Consider the following 17,019-nt stretch of genomic DNA (forward strand, 5'->3'; position numbering starts at 1 on the left):
CTCCAAAATGGGCCCTCGAAGAAAGAAATGGAAAAAAAAACTCATTCTAACTGCGCAAGAGCAAGCACTTGAAACAAATAGTATGAAATAGAGAAAAAGAAGTAGTAGTAGTAGTAAAAAAAGAAGAAGATATTGGATTTCTATTCTGCCCTGCAAATCTCAGAGTCTCAGAGCAACTCATAATCTTCTTTATCTCCCCGCCACCACAACAGACACCCTGCATTTCTCAGAGTCTCAGAGCAACTCACAATCTCCTTTATCTCCCCCCCCCACAACAGACACCCTGTGAGGTGAGGTGGGTGGGGCTGAGAGAACTCTTCCAGAAGCTTCCTTTTCAAGGACCACTTTTGTGAGAGCTATGGCTGACCTAAGGCCATTCCAGCAGCTGCAAGTGGAGGAGTGGGGAATCAAACCTGGTTCTCCCAGATAAAAGTCCATGCACTTAACCACTACACCAAATTGGCTCCTCTAAGGGAGACCAGTGATGACAGCAAATGTAGGCCTTGGAAGACAAAGGATGAAACAGTCGACCACGTGGCCAGTGCCTTCAGTAAAACTGCTCAGATGAATATCAAGAACATCACGATAGACTGGCAGCTACGTTGCACTGGAATCTTAGCAAGAAGTATGGCTTATCATCAGTCAGAAATTCATGCTATTTGGGACATCATCATCATCATCAGTCAGAAATTCATGACAGCACAGACCAGGCAAGTTCATGGAGAATGATGAAACGAAGACTCTTTGGGACTTTTGATTACAAACAGATAAATACCCAGAGTATAACACCCCTGATGTAACAACTGTAGGGGGAAATGAGCAATAAGAAGAATACTGCAAATTTATACCCCGCCCTTCTCTCTGAAGCAAAGACTCAGCGTGGCCACACAACCTCCTATATCTTCTTCCCCTCGCAACAGTGAGGTGGGTGGGGCTGAGAGGGCTCTTACAGCAACCGCCCTTTCAAGGACAACCTCTGCCAGAGCTATAGCTGACCCAAGGCCATTCCAGCAGAGGGGAATCAAACCCGGTTCTCCCAGATAAGAGTCCTCACACTTAAGCACTATGCCAAACTGGCACTCCAAATAGGGTCTGGATCACTGACACTGCAATCCCAAGAGACAGCAGAATTTTTTTAAAAAGAAAGGACAGGAGAAGATCACAAATACCAAGATCTACAGATAAAGCACCTCTGGGAGAAGAAGGTGACCGTCATTCCTGGAACAGAGCTACAGCTCCCTTAGAGGTTAGAAATCTTAGAACTCTTTTAGTTTTTTCTTTTCTTTTTTAGAACTCCTACAACAATCCCAACCCTTCTTTCATCATTTCACTTGGAAGATGTGTTTTATTATGGCAGGCTACAAAGGGCCATAGTTTTCTACCCTGGGCTCTCCTGCACACAGATTTTCTCCCACATGGGCAGCTGAATGGACCCACGTTTTTGTCAGCTTCCTCAAGCCATCATCCTCTTTCCAAGCACAATTCGCAGGACACTTGAGGCTTTCTCCATTGAGCCAAACCCAAGGGAAAGATCCTTTGATCCAACTCAAAAGAAGAAGTGAGGGGTGGCTATGGGTGGAACATCTAGGAAGATGCTCCTCCACAGGGGTAGAATTCTAGCAGGAACTCCTTTGCATATTAGGCCACACACCCCTGATGTAGCCACTCCTCCTGGAGCTTCCAGTAGGCCCTGTAAGAAGAGCCCTGTAAGGAATTCTATCAGGACCTCCTTTGCCTATTAGGCCACACACCCCTGATGTAGCCAATCCTCCTGGAGCTTCCAGTAGGCCCTGTAAGAAGAGCCCTGTAAATTCTTGGAGGATTGGCTACATCAAGGGTGCGTGGCCTAATATGAAAGGAGCTCCTGCTAGAATCCCACCCTGCTCCTCTGGCAGCCAATCTGGCAAGAGAGTGGAGTTGAGCTCCACCTTCAAAATGATGAAGTGCAGCTCTGTGTCACCTCCCTTTTGAGACTCTTATTGGGCTTTCTCCTGCATGTTCACATTTGAACTGCAGTGTATCTTCAGCTGTAACTCAGCTGTGAAGGAAAAAAGGGGGGACTGCCAGGCCATGAGGGACCCCAGCATGACCACTGGCCCTTAGAGTGGGACAAGGACAGGAGTGAACATTACAAGAATGAGGCCCATGCAGGGGGTTTTTGTTGTTGTTGTTGCAGCATAACTCCTTTGCATGTTAGGCCAGACATCCCAATGTAGCCAATCCTCCTGGAGCTTACAGTAGGCCTTGTACTAAGAGCCCTGTAAGCTCTTGGAGGATTGGCTACATCAGGGAGGTGTGCCCTAATATGCAAAGGAGTTTCTACTACAACAACAGCAGCAAAAGCCCTGGGCACATGGATGCCATCTCCATCCACCCAGCTTCACTCTGCTCGCTGATGCTTCCCCAGCGGGGCCACCTTTTCCAAACCCGGTGCGGAAGCAGCCCCAATGTCTCTTCCTACCATTTCGTAGGCGTTTAAAATTTTGAAGTGATTATTAACGCTTGCATCTCTCTCTCCCTTCTGCAGCCCTCTACAGAAAGAGCATCTTTGTCCCTCTCTTTTTGGCCTGTATGTAAAATGCGGTCAAGTTCAAGCTACCGGTAGGGACCTCAAGAAAGGAACAGAGGCGGCTTGCCACTGCAGGCCTTCTGCATAGCAAGTTCAGATTTCTTCTGTTGCGATCCTTCCCCTAAGCCAGGGGCGTCATACTCATTTTTTATGAGGGCTGGATCTGGAATAAATGAGACTTTGTCGGGCCAGGCCATGTGTATCATAAAATGTAATGCCAGATAGCAGAGATATAAGCTTTATAAAGGACACAGACAAACACAATTATAGGATTAAAAAAACAACAACAACGTAAAATAAAATATGCTTAAAAGACTAGCACTCACTGGTCTTAAAAGTGCTTTCCTTAGACAGATAGATAGATAGATAAATGATAGATAGATAGATAGATGATAGATAGATAGATAGATAGATAGATAGATAGATAGATAGATAGATAGATAGATAGATAGATAGATAGATAGATAGATAGATAGATAGATCGATCGATCCAGGGAACTGGGCAAAGGAAGCTTCCTTCCCCAGGGGACCAGGAGGGGGAGGGGCCCAATAAGAGTCTCAAAAGGGAGGTGACACAGAGCTGAACTTCATCATTTTGAAGGTGGAGCTCAACTCCACTCTCTTGCCAGATTGGCTGCCGGAGGAGCAGGGTGGGATTCTAGCAGGAGCTCCTTTGCATATTAGGCCACGCACCCTTGATGTAGCCAATCCTCCAAGAATTTACAGGGCCTACTGAAGCTCCAGGAGGATTGGCTACATCAGGGGTGTGTGGCCTAATAGACAAAGGAGGTCCTGCTAGAATTCCTTACAGGGCTCTTCGTACAGGGCCTGCTGTAAGCTCCAGGAGGATTGTCTACATCAGGGGTGTGCGGCCTAATAGGCAAAGGAGGTCCTGCTAGAATTCGTTACAGGGCTCTTCTTACAGGGCCTACTGGAAGCTCCAGGAGGAGTGGCTACATCAGGGGAGGGGCTTCAGCCAATAGAAGAGAGGCTTGTCTCAGTAGCTCTGCTGTGGGACTGAGAGAGCCTGGCAAAGTCAGCTCTCCTTCACTCCCTTTTTCCCCAAGAGAGGAGACCTAGCCAATAGAGAAAATAGAGGCTTTGCTCTGTAGCTGCTGTGCAATTGAGCAAACCTGGCAAAGCAAGCTGTGATTCAAAAGGAAGCAAGAGAGAGGAAGAAGGAAGCAGATGACAGGCAGTTCCTCAGGGGCCTTATAGGAGTCCTCTAAGCTCTGAGCAAAAATTCTACCTCATGAGTGATTGGCATTAAAGCTGTGAGCTACTGCCTAAATTAGTTTGCACTGGGGCCATCTTTCCTAAGCTAAGACAAATATGTGTAAGCTGGAAGCTAAAAAACTGTAAGCTAGCTCACACTAACACAGCTTAGAGGGAACACTGCTTCTGTAGTCTCCCATCCAGTAAAAAAAAAAAAAAAAAAAGGCCCACCCAGCTTAGCCTCCAAGAGCTGACAAGTTGGCTTGCCTGGGCCATCTTTTTGGTGAGGCCATATTAATCTCACCATAATTAACAAACTGTCCTGATTTGGATAGCTCAGGCTAGCCAATCTCATCAGAAGCTAAACCCAGCCAGTCCTGGCTAGTATTTGGATGGGAAACCACTGAGGAATACTAGTAGGGATGGAATTCTAGCAGGAGCTCATTTGCATATTAGGCCACACACCCCTGATGTAGCCAATCCTCCAAGAATTTACAGGGCTCTTCTTACAGGGCCTACTGGAAGCTCCAGGAGGATTGGCTACATCAGGGGTGTGTGGCCTAATAGACAAAGGAGGTCCTGCTAGAATTCCTTACAGGGCTCTTCATACAGGGCCTGCTGTAAGCTCCAGGAGGATTGTCTACATCAGGGGTGTGTGGCCTAATAGGCAAAGGAGGTCCTGCTAGAATTCCTTACAGGGCTCTTCTTACAGGGCCTACTGGAAGCTCCAGGAGGAGTAGCTACATCAGGGGAGGGGCTTCAGCCAATAGAAGAGAGGCTTGTCTCAGTAGCTCTGCTGTGGGACTGAGAGAGCCTGGCAAAGTCAGCTCTCCTTCACCCCCTTTTTCCCCAAGAGAGGAGACCTAGCCAATAGAGAAAATAGAGGCTTTGCTCTGTAGCTGCTGTGCAATTGAGCAAACCTGGCAAAGCAAGCTGTGATTCAAAAGGAAGCAAGAGAGAGGAAGAAGGAAGCAGATGACAGGCAGTTCCTCAGGGGCCTTATAGGAGTCCTCTAAGCTCTGAGCAAAAATTCTACCTCATGAGTGATTGGCATTAAAGCTGTGAGCTACTGCCTAAATTAGTTTGCACTGGGGCCATCTTTCCTAAGCTAAGACAAATATGTGCAAGCTGGAAGCTAAAAAACTGTAAGCTAGCTCACACTAACACAGCTTAGAGGGAACACTGCTTCTGTAGTCTCCCATCCAGTAAAAAAAAAAAAAAAAAAGGCCCACCCAGCTTAGCCTCCAAGAGCTGACAAGTTGGCTTGCCTGGGCCATCTTTTTGGTGAGGGCCATATTAATCTCACCATAATTAACAAACTGTCCTGATTTGGATAGCTCAGGCTAGCCCAATCTCATCAGAAGCTAAACCCAGCCAGTCCTGGCTAGTATTTGGATGGGAAACCACTGAGGAATACTAGTAGGATGGAATTCTAGCAGGAGCTCATTTGCATATTAGGCCACACACCCCTGATGTAGCCAATCCTCCAAGAATTTACAGGGCTCTTCTTACAGGGCCTACTGGAAGCTCCAGGAGAATTGGCTACATCAGGGGTGTGTGGCCTAATAGACAAAGGAGGTCCTGCTAGAATTCCTTACAGGGCTCTTCATACAGGGCCTGCTGTAAGCTCCAGGAGGATTGTCTACATCAGGGGTGTGTGGCCTAATAGGCAAAGGAGGTCCTGCTAGAATTCCTTACAGGGCTCTTCTTACAGGGCCTACTGGAAGCTCCAGGAGGAGTAGCTACATCAGGGGAGGGGCTTCAGCCAATAGAAGAGAGGCTTGTCTCAGTAGCTCTGCTGTGGAACTGAGAGAGCCTGGCAAAGTCAGCTCTCCTTCACCCCCTTTTTCCCCAAGAGAGGAGACCTAGCCAATAGAGAAAATAGAGGCTTTGCTCTGTAGCTGCTGTGCAATTGAGCAAACCTGGCAAAGCAAGCTGTGATTCAAAAGGAAGCAAGAGAGAGGAAGAAGGAAGCAGATGACAGGCAGTTCCTCAGGGGCCTTATAGGAGTCCTCTAAGCTCTGAGCAAAAATTTACCTCATGAGTGATTGGCATTAAAGCTGTGAGCTACTGCCTAAATTAGTTTGCACTGGGGCCATCTTTCCTAAGCTAAGACAAATATGTGTAAGTTGGAAGCTAAAAAACTGTAAGCTAGCTCACACTAACACAGCTTAGAGGGAACACTGCTTCTGTAGTCTCCCATCCAGTAAAAAAAAAAAGGCCCACCAAGCTTAGCCTCCAAGAGCTGACAAGTTGGCTTGCCTGGGCCATCTTTTTGGTGAGGCCATATTAATCTCACCATAATTAACAAACTGCCCTGACTTGGATAGCCAGGCTAGCCCAATCTCATCAGAAGCTAAACCCAGCCAGTCCTGGCTAGTATTTGGATGGGAAACCACTGAGGAATACTAGTAGGGATGGAATTCTAGCAGGAGCTCATTTGCATATTAGGCCACACACCCCTGATGTAGCCAATCCTCTGAGAGTTTACAAGGCTCTTTTTTTGTAAACTCTTGGAGGATTGGCTACATCAGGGGTGTGTGGCCTAATATGCCAAGGAGCTCCTGCTAGAATTCCACCCCTGAACACCAGGGTTGGCACACAGAGGCAGACAATGACAAATCACATGTGAACGCCTCTTGTCTTGAAAACCGGATGGGGTTGCCATAAGTCATAAGAACATAAGAGAAGCCATGTTGGATCAGGCCAACGGCCCATCAAGTCCAACACTCTGTGTCACACAGTGGCAAAAAATTTTACATACACACATACACTGTGGCTAATAGCCATTGATAGACCTGTGCTCCATATATTTATCTAAACCCTTCTTGAAGGTGGCTATACTTGTGGCCGCCACCACCTCCTGTGGCAGTGAATTCCACATGTTAATCACCCTTTGGGTGAAGAAGTACTTCCTTTTATCTGTTTTAACCTTTCTGCTCAGCAATTTCATCGAATGCCCACGAGTTCTTGTATTGTGAGTCAGCTGTGACTTGATGGCGCTTTCAACCCAATCAACAAACTGCTGACAAGGTCTCAGCACCCAATTCAGATTTGTGCCCGGGTCATGTTTCTCTGGCTCATTTCTCCGCATTTTGGACCTTTTGGTCTTCTCTCCTCCCTCATTCATCGCCAGGAGTGCCTCCTGCAGTTTGTCTGAGCCAACCAGAATTGCCTTTAAAAGTTCATCTCTATTTTTCAAGTCCATTCCTGTTGTTCTTGTAATTATTTTGTTTTGCAAAAAATCTCAGTTTATTATGCGGATGCTGTGTGGGCTGGAAAATTAGCCGCACTGTCACCTAAATGATAGAGCAGCTTGCCTTTGATGCTTATTTGTGTTTACTTCAAATCGCTGTGAGGTATGTAAAGAAAATGGCATCTACTTTATGTTCTAGGATGTCTTATTAAGATCGAACGTAGCAGGTTATTGGTTTCGCCAATTTGTAACTGGGAACTGAAGTTGGAGAGAGCAGTTTGTTACGCAGTGTGTTTTTCCAGCAAAGGAAGATTAATAATAAGACCGAGACCTAGGGCAAATGCCCAGGAGACACTAAATCCAGACCTTTTCTTGAATTACCCATTGATCTATGAAAAATGGCAAAGAGAGATGGACCCTCCTGCTCACCTTGAACAGGAAACGGGCCTACAATTATGAATGGCATTTGCAAACGCTCCTATAAAAGTCCACTTTTTACTAAATATTCTAAACTGCAGCATTATTCATTATTCCGTATGTGCCATTTATTTTCGAGGTGCATGTACGATCTTGTAATGTCATTTGGAAAGGGTAATGCATGGGCAAGTCGGTGCATACCTAGACAACAATGCAGCGATTCCTTTCTTTCCGTAGATGCCTTGAATGGCTATGCCCTGCCCCTCGCGGGGCTACTGGGCTACATTCAGACACTGCATCTCTCAACACAAGTACAGGGGTCGGGGCAAGCCACTGGCATTGGCTTCCATACCCTTCATGGAAGGGTTCTGGGGACATCAGGTTGGCCATTATGCAAGACAGGATGCTACAAGTCCAGATGGGCACAGTTCCAATTCAACATGCCTGCTCATAAGTAGGAATGGGCATAAACTGAACCACCAAACAAAATTCACCAAAATTTTTGTCCTATCTCTGGTTCGCGAACAGAAGTTTTGTGATGGATCTACCAACACAAACTTGCATGAACTTTTAGAGCGGTTGGCGCAGTTCATGGTGGTCTGTGAATGGAGCAGAAAGCAGGGGTTTAAAGGGATTTTAAATTTAGAGACCTTTAATATCCTGCCTGCTGTTTATTTATTTATTAATTGATTTGTATCCCGCCCTTCCCACAAGTGGCTCAGGGCGGCTTCCAGAAATTAGTCAAACATACAATTAAACAATATAAATATATAAGCAATTAAACATTTAAAACAGTTAAAACCTTAAAAACCAGTAAACATTCCAATTACATATAGAACAGACGTCAAGCAAGCTACATTGAGTTCTCATCTTAGCTAGGTGTAGGCTAGCCGGAAGAGGGTCGTCTTGCAGGCCCTGCGGAACTGAACCAGGTCCCGCAGGGCCCTCACCTCTTCCGGCAGCTGATTCCACCATGTAGGGGCCATAACGGAGAAAGCCCTTTCTCTGGTGGATTTCAAGCGGGCTTCTTTTGGCCCAGGGATAGTGAGGAGAGGAGTTCCCCACAAAAGCCTCCCCACCGCTCAGCTGTTTTGGGCTGTCTTGTGCAGTCCCTTCAAACTTTTACAACCGCTTTCTGGGCAAGAGCGATCAGTTCCTCTGGAGAAAATGAAAGTTTTGGGTGATGGATTCCATGGCATTGTAACCTGCTGAAATCCCTCCCTTCCCGAAATCCCACCTCCCCCAGGCTCCACCTCCCCACAAAGCTCCCGGTGTTTCCCAACCCACAGCTGGCAACTCTAATTGCAAGTGAATGTGTCAAAAGAAATCATACTCTGTTTCTCTCTTTGTAAAAATCAACTCCCTCAAAAGAACCAGCTCAGGAATAGAAACAACGTAACTACAGCTCCAGTTGTAGAAAACCATAGAAACAACCCTGCTAAAGAATAATGCCTTGAAAAGTTATCTAAACTCTGTCTGTATTATTAAACTGAGGAGTGCCAACTTGAGAGAGAAGCTGATTTACGGCTAAAGAAACGTAGGCTTTCCCCCCTTTCCTTTTCTATGGTGAGGCTCCAGAACTTTAATCTATACCCCACAAAAAGGGTGTGAAGAGCAGCTTGGAAATTATGCCAAGCTTAATTATACTTAATGTGAATTATTCAGAAGTGCAGCAGAGAGAGGAAAGAATTTATTTCATACAAAGGAGCCTGACATTTTAATTGGTCCTTCAGAAAAGAGACAAAACAATTTCCTCTCAAGAAAATTTACATCGCTCCCCATCAAAACAGCCGCCTCAGCCGAGCAGAAACTTCATTAACAAGATTAATTATCATGCCAGTGTCTGCCTCATCAGGTGTGCTGGCCAGGTGAAGAAGCAAGAGCAGGGGGAGGAGGTAAAGGAGGATAGTGTGTCCACATAGGCCCCGATTTGTAGAGAAAGCAAGACTCAGCATGGCTCCTTACCTTGGTCATTAGCCATTTTGTCGGGATGCTCTACTGCAAAAACAAAAGCAAAAAGAATATTGTTAGACTTGTGAGAGTTTCTGGGAGGTACAGTGACATATGAAACCGACAGTCCCGTTAACTAGCTCTTGTATCAAGATGCCATCCTTTGGCACTTTTTTCAGCAAAATGATCAGCGTGATAGGGAAGATGTTAACATTCCCCTTGATTTTCGAAGACATGCGAGAGACTGAAAGAACAAACGCGAGTCAGATGTCTACTGTCTCGTTACCACCAAAGACAAATGCTGAGTTATTTTATACCCCCCCAAAAATCCACCCCTGTATCCCCAATTGTTTTTCTTTCAGATCTGAGGTATCATCCAGAAAGCTTAATTAAGAGTGGAAGCGAGACAAGAGAAAGAGAAATTGTTCCTTTGAATAATTAGACACAAATCTCCACCGAGCTGAAAGCAAGCTCCGACTCGGGTTGTCATCATTTCAAGTTTTGCGGAAAGCGATTTTATATGCTTTTTAACGCAATAATCACAGGCAAGAGAAAGATGGGGTTACAAGTGCTCCAGTCAAGCTTTGGGAATTTATAGACGGCGACAAAATCCCTTGGTGGCAACAGCCCAGAAGCATTCGCTGAATAGCCAAAATAACTCAACTCTCAGTGTTGTCCAAGGCCAACCTTTTAAAGCCCATATACTTCAACAGACCCAGACATGTCATCACTGAGAATATTCTAGGTTATTAACCAGCTCTTGAGAGCCAGTTTGGTGTAGTGGTTAAGTGCGCGAACTCTTATCTGGGAGAACCGGGTTTGATTCATCACTCCTCCACTTGTAGCTGCTGGAATGGCCTTGGGTCAGCCATAGCTCTCACAAGAGTTGTCCTTGAAAGGGCAGCTTCTGGGAGAGCTCTCTCAGCCCCACCTACCTCACAGGGTGTCTGTTGTGTGTGTGTGGGGAAGGTACAGGAGATTGTAAGCCACTCTGAGATTCAGAGTATAGGGTGGGATATAAATCCAATATCTTCTTGTTGTTGTGTTTTGAAACATTTAAAGCTAATGTCATGCTTGCCCAGTAATTGTGCACTGTGCACAGATCTCACCTCCTTAGATAGTAGCTGTGTATCATGGGGTGGTATCTCATAATGGACGCCAAATACCATAAAGGCATCTCTCTCCTCACCTGCTTGCTACTTTGTATATTCCTTATCTAGTCCCCCCTGATCCCTGCCTGCATGATGATTTTGTAGATCACCTGCCCAAATCACAAGAGTTTCTGTAGGTCACTTGACCGCCTGCCTGAATTTAATGGTATTCCGGTAAAGCAGGTAACCAAATAACAGTATCACTTTGAAATGAAGGAGCTGATGAAACATTCTGTATTTATATAAAAAAGGGGAGAATGTAAGAATTATGCATAAGATCCTACACATGAGTCAATGTAGTGCCATGACAGATGGGTTTTAGAGCAGGGGTGTCAAATGTCTGGCCCACAGGTTACACCCGGCTCACCCAGGGCTTTAATCATGCCCACAGGGCTCTTTTCTTCCCCCCTCCTGTCCTCGCCCCTTGAAGTGCCAAGGTTGCTGAATTTCCTAGCTCCTTCTTCCTTGTCTTTGCAGGATGAAACTGGAAGCAATTCTGGGCTTGCAAAGCTGCAAAGAAAACACCAAATGGATTTTACATGAAGGTCTCTGGGAGTAGTCTATCTGAGCACAGAGACCTTAATGAAGAATCCATTCCATGTTTTCCTTTCAGCTTTGTTTGTGCTGCGATGTATTTTCATGGAGCAGAGCTCAGTTTCACTTTTGAGTGTTTATGCGGCAGTTGGAAGCTGTTCCTTGCTAGAGTTGTGTGACCTTGCAAATAAAGAGCTGATGCTTTGAGCCAGCATGTCTCTGCTGAATGGACCTTAAAACTTGTGCCTATTGAGTACTCTAACCTGGGAACCCACAGCCACAGGGGGATATTAAGACCCATTGCCAATTTGAGTTGACCTGGGGACAGGGGGAGAAGCTTGCAGTGCCCAGCCATTTCAAGTTTTCCTAAGGCCAAGGCATTTTATATTTTTTATTTATATTTTTAGTTTCTGCTGTGATCCTTGTGCTTTTTTGTGGGCCTTTCAGTAATGGAAAGTGTCATCTAGTCACACCTGACTTATGGCGACCCCAGAGGGTCTTCAAAGCAAGAGATGCTCAGAGGTTATTTGCCTGCTTCTGCATTATGACGCCGGACTTCTTTGGAGGTCTCCCATCCAAATATAAACCAGGGCAGACCCTGCTTAGCTTCCAAGATCTGGTGGGCTATGGGTTAGCAAGGGCTATACTGTTCAGAGCTTTTTAGAGTGAATTACATTGAGGGGAAAACAGTATACATATGATTCTATTTGTTTTCTTTAAACATCTGTTACCTGCAGGGCAGGTTTTTTAGAGAAAAGGGGAATGTCCCTTCAGTTCTCTGCAGTCCAAACTCTCAGTTTGGGGAAGGGAGAAAGAAACAGAATACTTCTCTTCTCCCTATGCCAAACTGCTCACTTGGGCCGCAGAGAAAAGAGGAGAAACAAGCTCTTTCTCCTCTCCCTTATGCATTGCTCCTATCTCTGCCCAGCTTGGGCAGGGAAGAGAAATGTTCTGCCTTTTGCAGCGTTTGGGTATAGTAGCTGTTATGCTCAGAGGGGTTGGTGGATCAGAACCTGACTCCCAGCTGATCTCCCAATCGGCTGGGAGTTGTCTTCAGAGCAACTGGCAGCTGAACATTTGTGCAACAGCTGTTTAGAGTTGTTTGATCCCATCCAGATATATCTCTGATGGGTTCCACAAGGCAACTGTGAGTGTCTAAGAAGGTAATTTTGACTACTGAACAGGTATGCTGAGGAATTCTAGTATCCCTAATGGGGAAAGGGAGTGTATAAATATTTCAGTAAATAAATTGTGAGTATTTGATGATAATGTGCATTTGAGGAGCAGTAGTAAGGTTAAGAACTATGGTTCTAGCAGACAGCTAAAACAGTCTTTTCACAAGTAGAAGGGATGTTGACATGCAAGATAGACAAAGGGAACAATGACTCTTGGAAGTCCATACCCTGAAAGCCTGGCTGGTATCTTAAGGTGTTACTGGACTCGAATCACTGCAGATTCTATGTTCTCCTACAAATGGGCCTTGAACTTGTTTGGAGATTCTAGCAGGGGGATGCAGGTATAGTATACCTTTGACTGAAGCAGGGCTTTTTTTGTAGGAGCTCATTTGCATATTAGGCCACACCTCCCAAAACATAAGAGAAGCCATGTTGGATCAGGCCAATAGCCCATCCAGTCCAACACTCTGTGTCACACAGTGGCCAAGAAAACCAGGCACCATCAGGAGGTCCATCGGTGGGGCCAGGACACTAAAAGCCCTCCCACTGTTCCCCTCCCAAACACCAAGAATACAGAGCATCACTGCCCCAGACAGAGAGTTCCAACAATACACTGTGGCTAATAGCCACTGATGGACCTCTGCTCCATATGTTTATCCAATCCCCTCTTGAAGCTGTCTATGCTTGCAGCCCCGACCACTTTCTGTGGCAGTGAATTCCATGTGCTAATCACCCTTTGGGTGAAGAAGTACTTCCTTTTATCTGTTCTAACCTGACTGTTCAGCAATGTCATTGAATGTCCACAAGTTCTTGTATTGTAAGAAAGGGAGAAAAGTACTTCTTTCTCTATCTTCTCTATCCCATGCATAATTTTGTAAACCTTTATCATGTCACCCCTCAGTTAACATTTCTCCAGGTTAAGAGCCCCAAGCATTTTAGCCTTTCTTCATAGGGAAAGTGTTCCAACCCTTTAATCATTCTAGACTCTCTTTTCTGCACTTTTTCCAATGTTAACATCACCATTGTTTCACACAAGGCTTTTTTGCAGGCAAAGCCCAGCAGGAACTCATTTGCAAATTAGGCCACACTCCCTGATCCCAAGCCAGCCGGAACTACATTCCTATGCGTTCCTGTTCTAAAAAAGCCCTGGACTAAAGAATGGTACACTCCTTCTATCTGGGATGGTCGTCCTCTTCCATCAAGTGTGCAGATTCAGGATGGACACACGTGGAGCAGTGAGGGAGGCAAGGAACACCCACCTAGCCAGCCAGATCAGCCGAATCAACCATGCAGATCAAACACAGCTACCCTTTGAAACTATCAACATGCAGGGTAAGAACATAAGAGAAGCCATGTTGGATCAGGCCAATGACCCATCCAGTCCAACACTCTCTCACACAGTGGCCAAAAAACCCCCAAGTGCCATCAGGAGGTTCACAAGAGGGGCTAGAAGCCCTTCCACTTTGCCCCCCCCCCCCACCAAGCACCAAGAATACAGAGCATCACTGCCCCAGACAGTTCCAATAATATGCTGTGGCTAATAGCCACTGAAGGACATCTGCTCCATATTTTTATCCAATCCCCTCTTGAAGCTGTCTATGCTTGTAGCCACCACCACCTCCTGTGGCAGTGAATTCCACATGTTAATCACCCTTTGGGTGAAGTACTTCCTTTTATCCGTTCTAACCCGACTGCTCAGCAATTTTATTGAATGCCCATGAGTTCTTGTATTGGGAGAAAAGTACTTCTTTCTCTACTTTCTCCATCCCATGCATAATCTTGTAAACCTCTATCATGTCACCCCACAGTCGACGTTTCTCCAAGCTAAAGAGCCCCAAGCATTTTAACCTTTCTTCATAGGGAAAGTGTTCCAAACCATTAATCATTCTAGTTGCCATTTTCTGGACTTTTTCCAATGCTATAATATCCTTTTTGAGGTGCAGTGACATCTTTGGAGCCAATCCATTGGAAAGAAGGTGTACGTGGACTGAACGGCCTTGAGTTTTGGCTTGACCAAAATCCATAGAAACAAACATAAACCTTAAAAGGTAGTTAAGACATCAGCCATTCCTGGAAACCCTGTTAGATTGATGGAATTTTATAATAGATAACATGGGTTTCTCCATATGTTTGGATTTATGAGTCCACTGTAGCCAGTTTGGTGTAGTGGTTAAGTGTACGGACTCTTGTCTGGGAGAACCGGGTTTGATTCCCCACTCCTACACTTGCACCTGCTAGCATGGCCTTGGGTCAGCCATAGCTCTGGCAGAGGTTGTCCTTGAAAGGGCAGCTGCTGTGAGAGCCCTCTCCAGCCCCACCCGCCTCACAGGGTGTCTGTCGTGGGGGAGGAAGATAAAGGAGATTGTGAGCCGCTCTGAGACTCTTCGGAGTGGAGGGCGGGATATAAATCCAATATCTTCATCTACCTCACAGGGTGTCTGTTGTGGGGGAGGAAGGTAAAGGAGATTGTGAGCCGCTCTGAGACTCTTCGGAGTGGAGGGCGGGATATAAATCCAATATCTTCATCTACCTCACAGGGTGTCTGTTGTGGGGGAGGAAGGTAAAGGAGATTGTGAGCCGCTCTGAGACTCTTCGGAGTGGAGGGCGGGATATAAATCCAATATCTTCATCTACCTCACAGGGTGTCTGTTGTGGGGGAGGAAGGTAAAGGAGATTGTGAGCCACTCTGAGACTCTTCGGAGTGGAGGGCGGGATATAAATCCAATATCTTCATCTACCTCACAGGGTGTCTGTTGTGGGGGAGGAAGATAAAGGAGATTGTGAGCCGCTCTGAGACTCTTCGGAGTGGAGGGCGGGATATAAATCCAATATCTTCATCTACCTCACAGGGTGTCTGTTGTGGGGGAGGAAGGTAAAGGAGATTGTGAGCCGCTCTGAGACTCTTCGGAGTGGAGGGCGGGATATAAATCCAATATCTTCATCTACCTCACAGGGTGTCTGTTGTGGGGGAGGAAGGTAAAGGAGATTGTGAGCCGCTCTGACACTCTTCCGAGTGGAGGGCAGGATATAAATCCAATATCATCATCTTCTACTTAAACATTTATTATTGTTATTTTTTTTAAAAAAATCTTTGTGGTTAATGTCGTCGTCTCATGGACTGGTGCTATTTGTAATCTAGGCAGATAACAGGGCTGGCATGGTACAAAGCATTAGCTTCCACCTAGTTCAATTCAGGAATACAGATGTGTTTTCTCTTCATCACCCCGATGAAGCATTAGAGGGCACTGCAATGCTAAAAATGCTGCCTGACGTCTCAGCAAAAGGGTGAAGAAAAAGACCCCCACAATGACAGTATCAGCAATTACAGAGTAGTAGGGTTTTTTTTTTTAAAGGATGATTGCAACATTTAACACCGTTGTCTATCATGTCCTGCAGAAAGCCCTAAACGAAGACCTTTCTTGTCTGGGCTAATGGGGACGTAATGTCTATCAGAATTAACAAGCCAAAAGCCATCTCTCTCGCTCCTCTCCCTCTGACACATATCAATCCACGCAATTTATCCAACCTTCAAATGGATGCTCTCTGCACACTATGATAGTGATGCTCATGCTGGATAGCATTTTTAAAAATGCATTTTGTTTTGCATTTCTGTGAATACAAGCAGAGCTCGATGAATAAACTCAGGCGAGTACTCTTGTTATGCTACATGGGTCTTCAAGATCTAGGAAGTCAGTGCCTTAATTGGCCCAGTATTTTAATTTCCCCCACCCTTGTCTTTTAACATAAGATACAGAATAGATAGGCAGCTATCTGCCATTAAATATACCATCGTTTAAAGACTGTTATAAGAGCCCCGTGGCGTAGAGCGGTAAAGCTGCAGTACTGCAGTCGGAGCCCTCAGCTCACAACCTGAGTTCGATCCCAACGGAAGTTGGTTCAGGTAGTCGGCTCCAGGTTGACTCAACCTTCCATCCTTCCAAGGTCGGTCAAGCTTGCTGGGGGGAAAGCGTAGATGACTGGGGAAGGCAATGGCAAACCACCCCGTAAAAAGTCTGCCGCGAAAACATTGTGAAAGCAACGTCACCCCAGAGTCAGAAACGACTGGTGCTAACACAGGGGACTACCTTTACCTTTTTAAAGACTGTTATAGCACCTGAAATTGTTTTATGTTTTTTTATGCTTGTAATGTACTAAGAGTATATTGATTTGATTTACTGGATTTATATCCCGCCCTCCTCGCCAAAGCAGGCTCACGGCGGCTCACAACAATACAATAGCAGATCATAGTAACAATACAATTCACTCAATTTAACATTTAAACAATTCATCAGATCTACAGCATGACAATTTAAAACAATTAAAACAAATTAAAACAGTGTTGGTGCTAATATCATTCAGTTTTCAGTGGCATTCAGTGCTCTTGGGTATCCTTTTTTGTTACTATATCGGCAGTTCAATTAAAGGCTTAACTGGTTTTTCTGTGATGTTTTATGAATATGTAAGCTTCTGTGGGGGGGACGGGATATAAACCAAATGAATGAATGAATTAATCATTTAACTCAGCCTATCAAGTCCCAATTGCCATCCCCCCCCCCGGGATCTTAAAAAAAAATAAAAATCACTCCAAAACAGAAAGGTTGGGCACTTTCACACACACTTTCTATCCACTTTCAAAGTACTTTGTAACTGGATTTTACTGAAATGGCAAAATCCCCTCACAAATGGTCTCTCTTCATTTAGCCATGCACAAAATCATCAGCGCCTGGTAGTGCACTGTTCGGGGCTAGCAGATATCAAGTGGTACTACTGACCTTTGGCAATTGTACAGGACAATGAGCTGTTACCTTGTGC

At 45.4% G+C, this 17,019-nt stretch overlaps 1 protein-coding gene across 1 annotated transcript in view; it reads right to left on the reverse strand.

The window, feature by feature from the left end:
• DCC (DCC netrin 1 receptor) overlaps positions 1-17,019 on the reverse strand; it is a gene marked incomplete at its 5' end in the record, with an annotated part of 1,016,990 nt that overhangs the window by 117,477 nt on the left and 882,494 nt on the right. Inside the window, one exon of the mRNA XM_060236603.1 lies at positions 9,363-9,395. Within this exon, the coding sequence (XP_060092586.1) occupies positions 9,363-9,395 (33 nt within the window). The remainder of the gene's footprint in view (positions 1-9,362; positions 9,396-17,019) is intronic.

The sequence above is a fragment of the Heteronotia binoei genome, chromosome 4 (genome assembly GCF_032191835.1).
Source record: "Heteronotia binoei isolate CCM8104 ecotype False Entrance Well chromosome 4, APGP_CSIRO_Hbin_v1, whole genome shotgun sequence".
Classification (NCBI taxonomy): domain Eukaryota; kingdom Metazoa; phylum Chordata; class Lepidosauria; order Squamata; family Gekkonidae; genus Heteronotia; species Heteronotia binoei.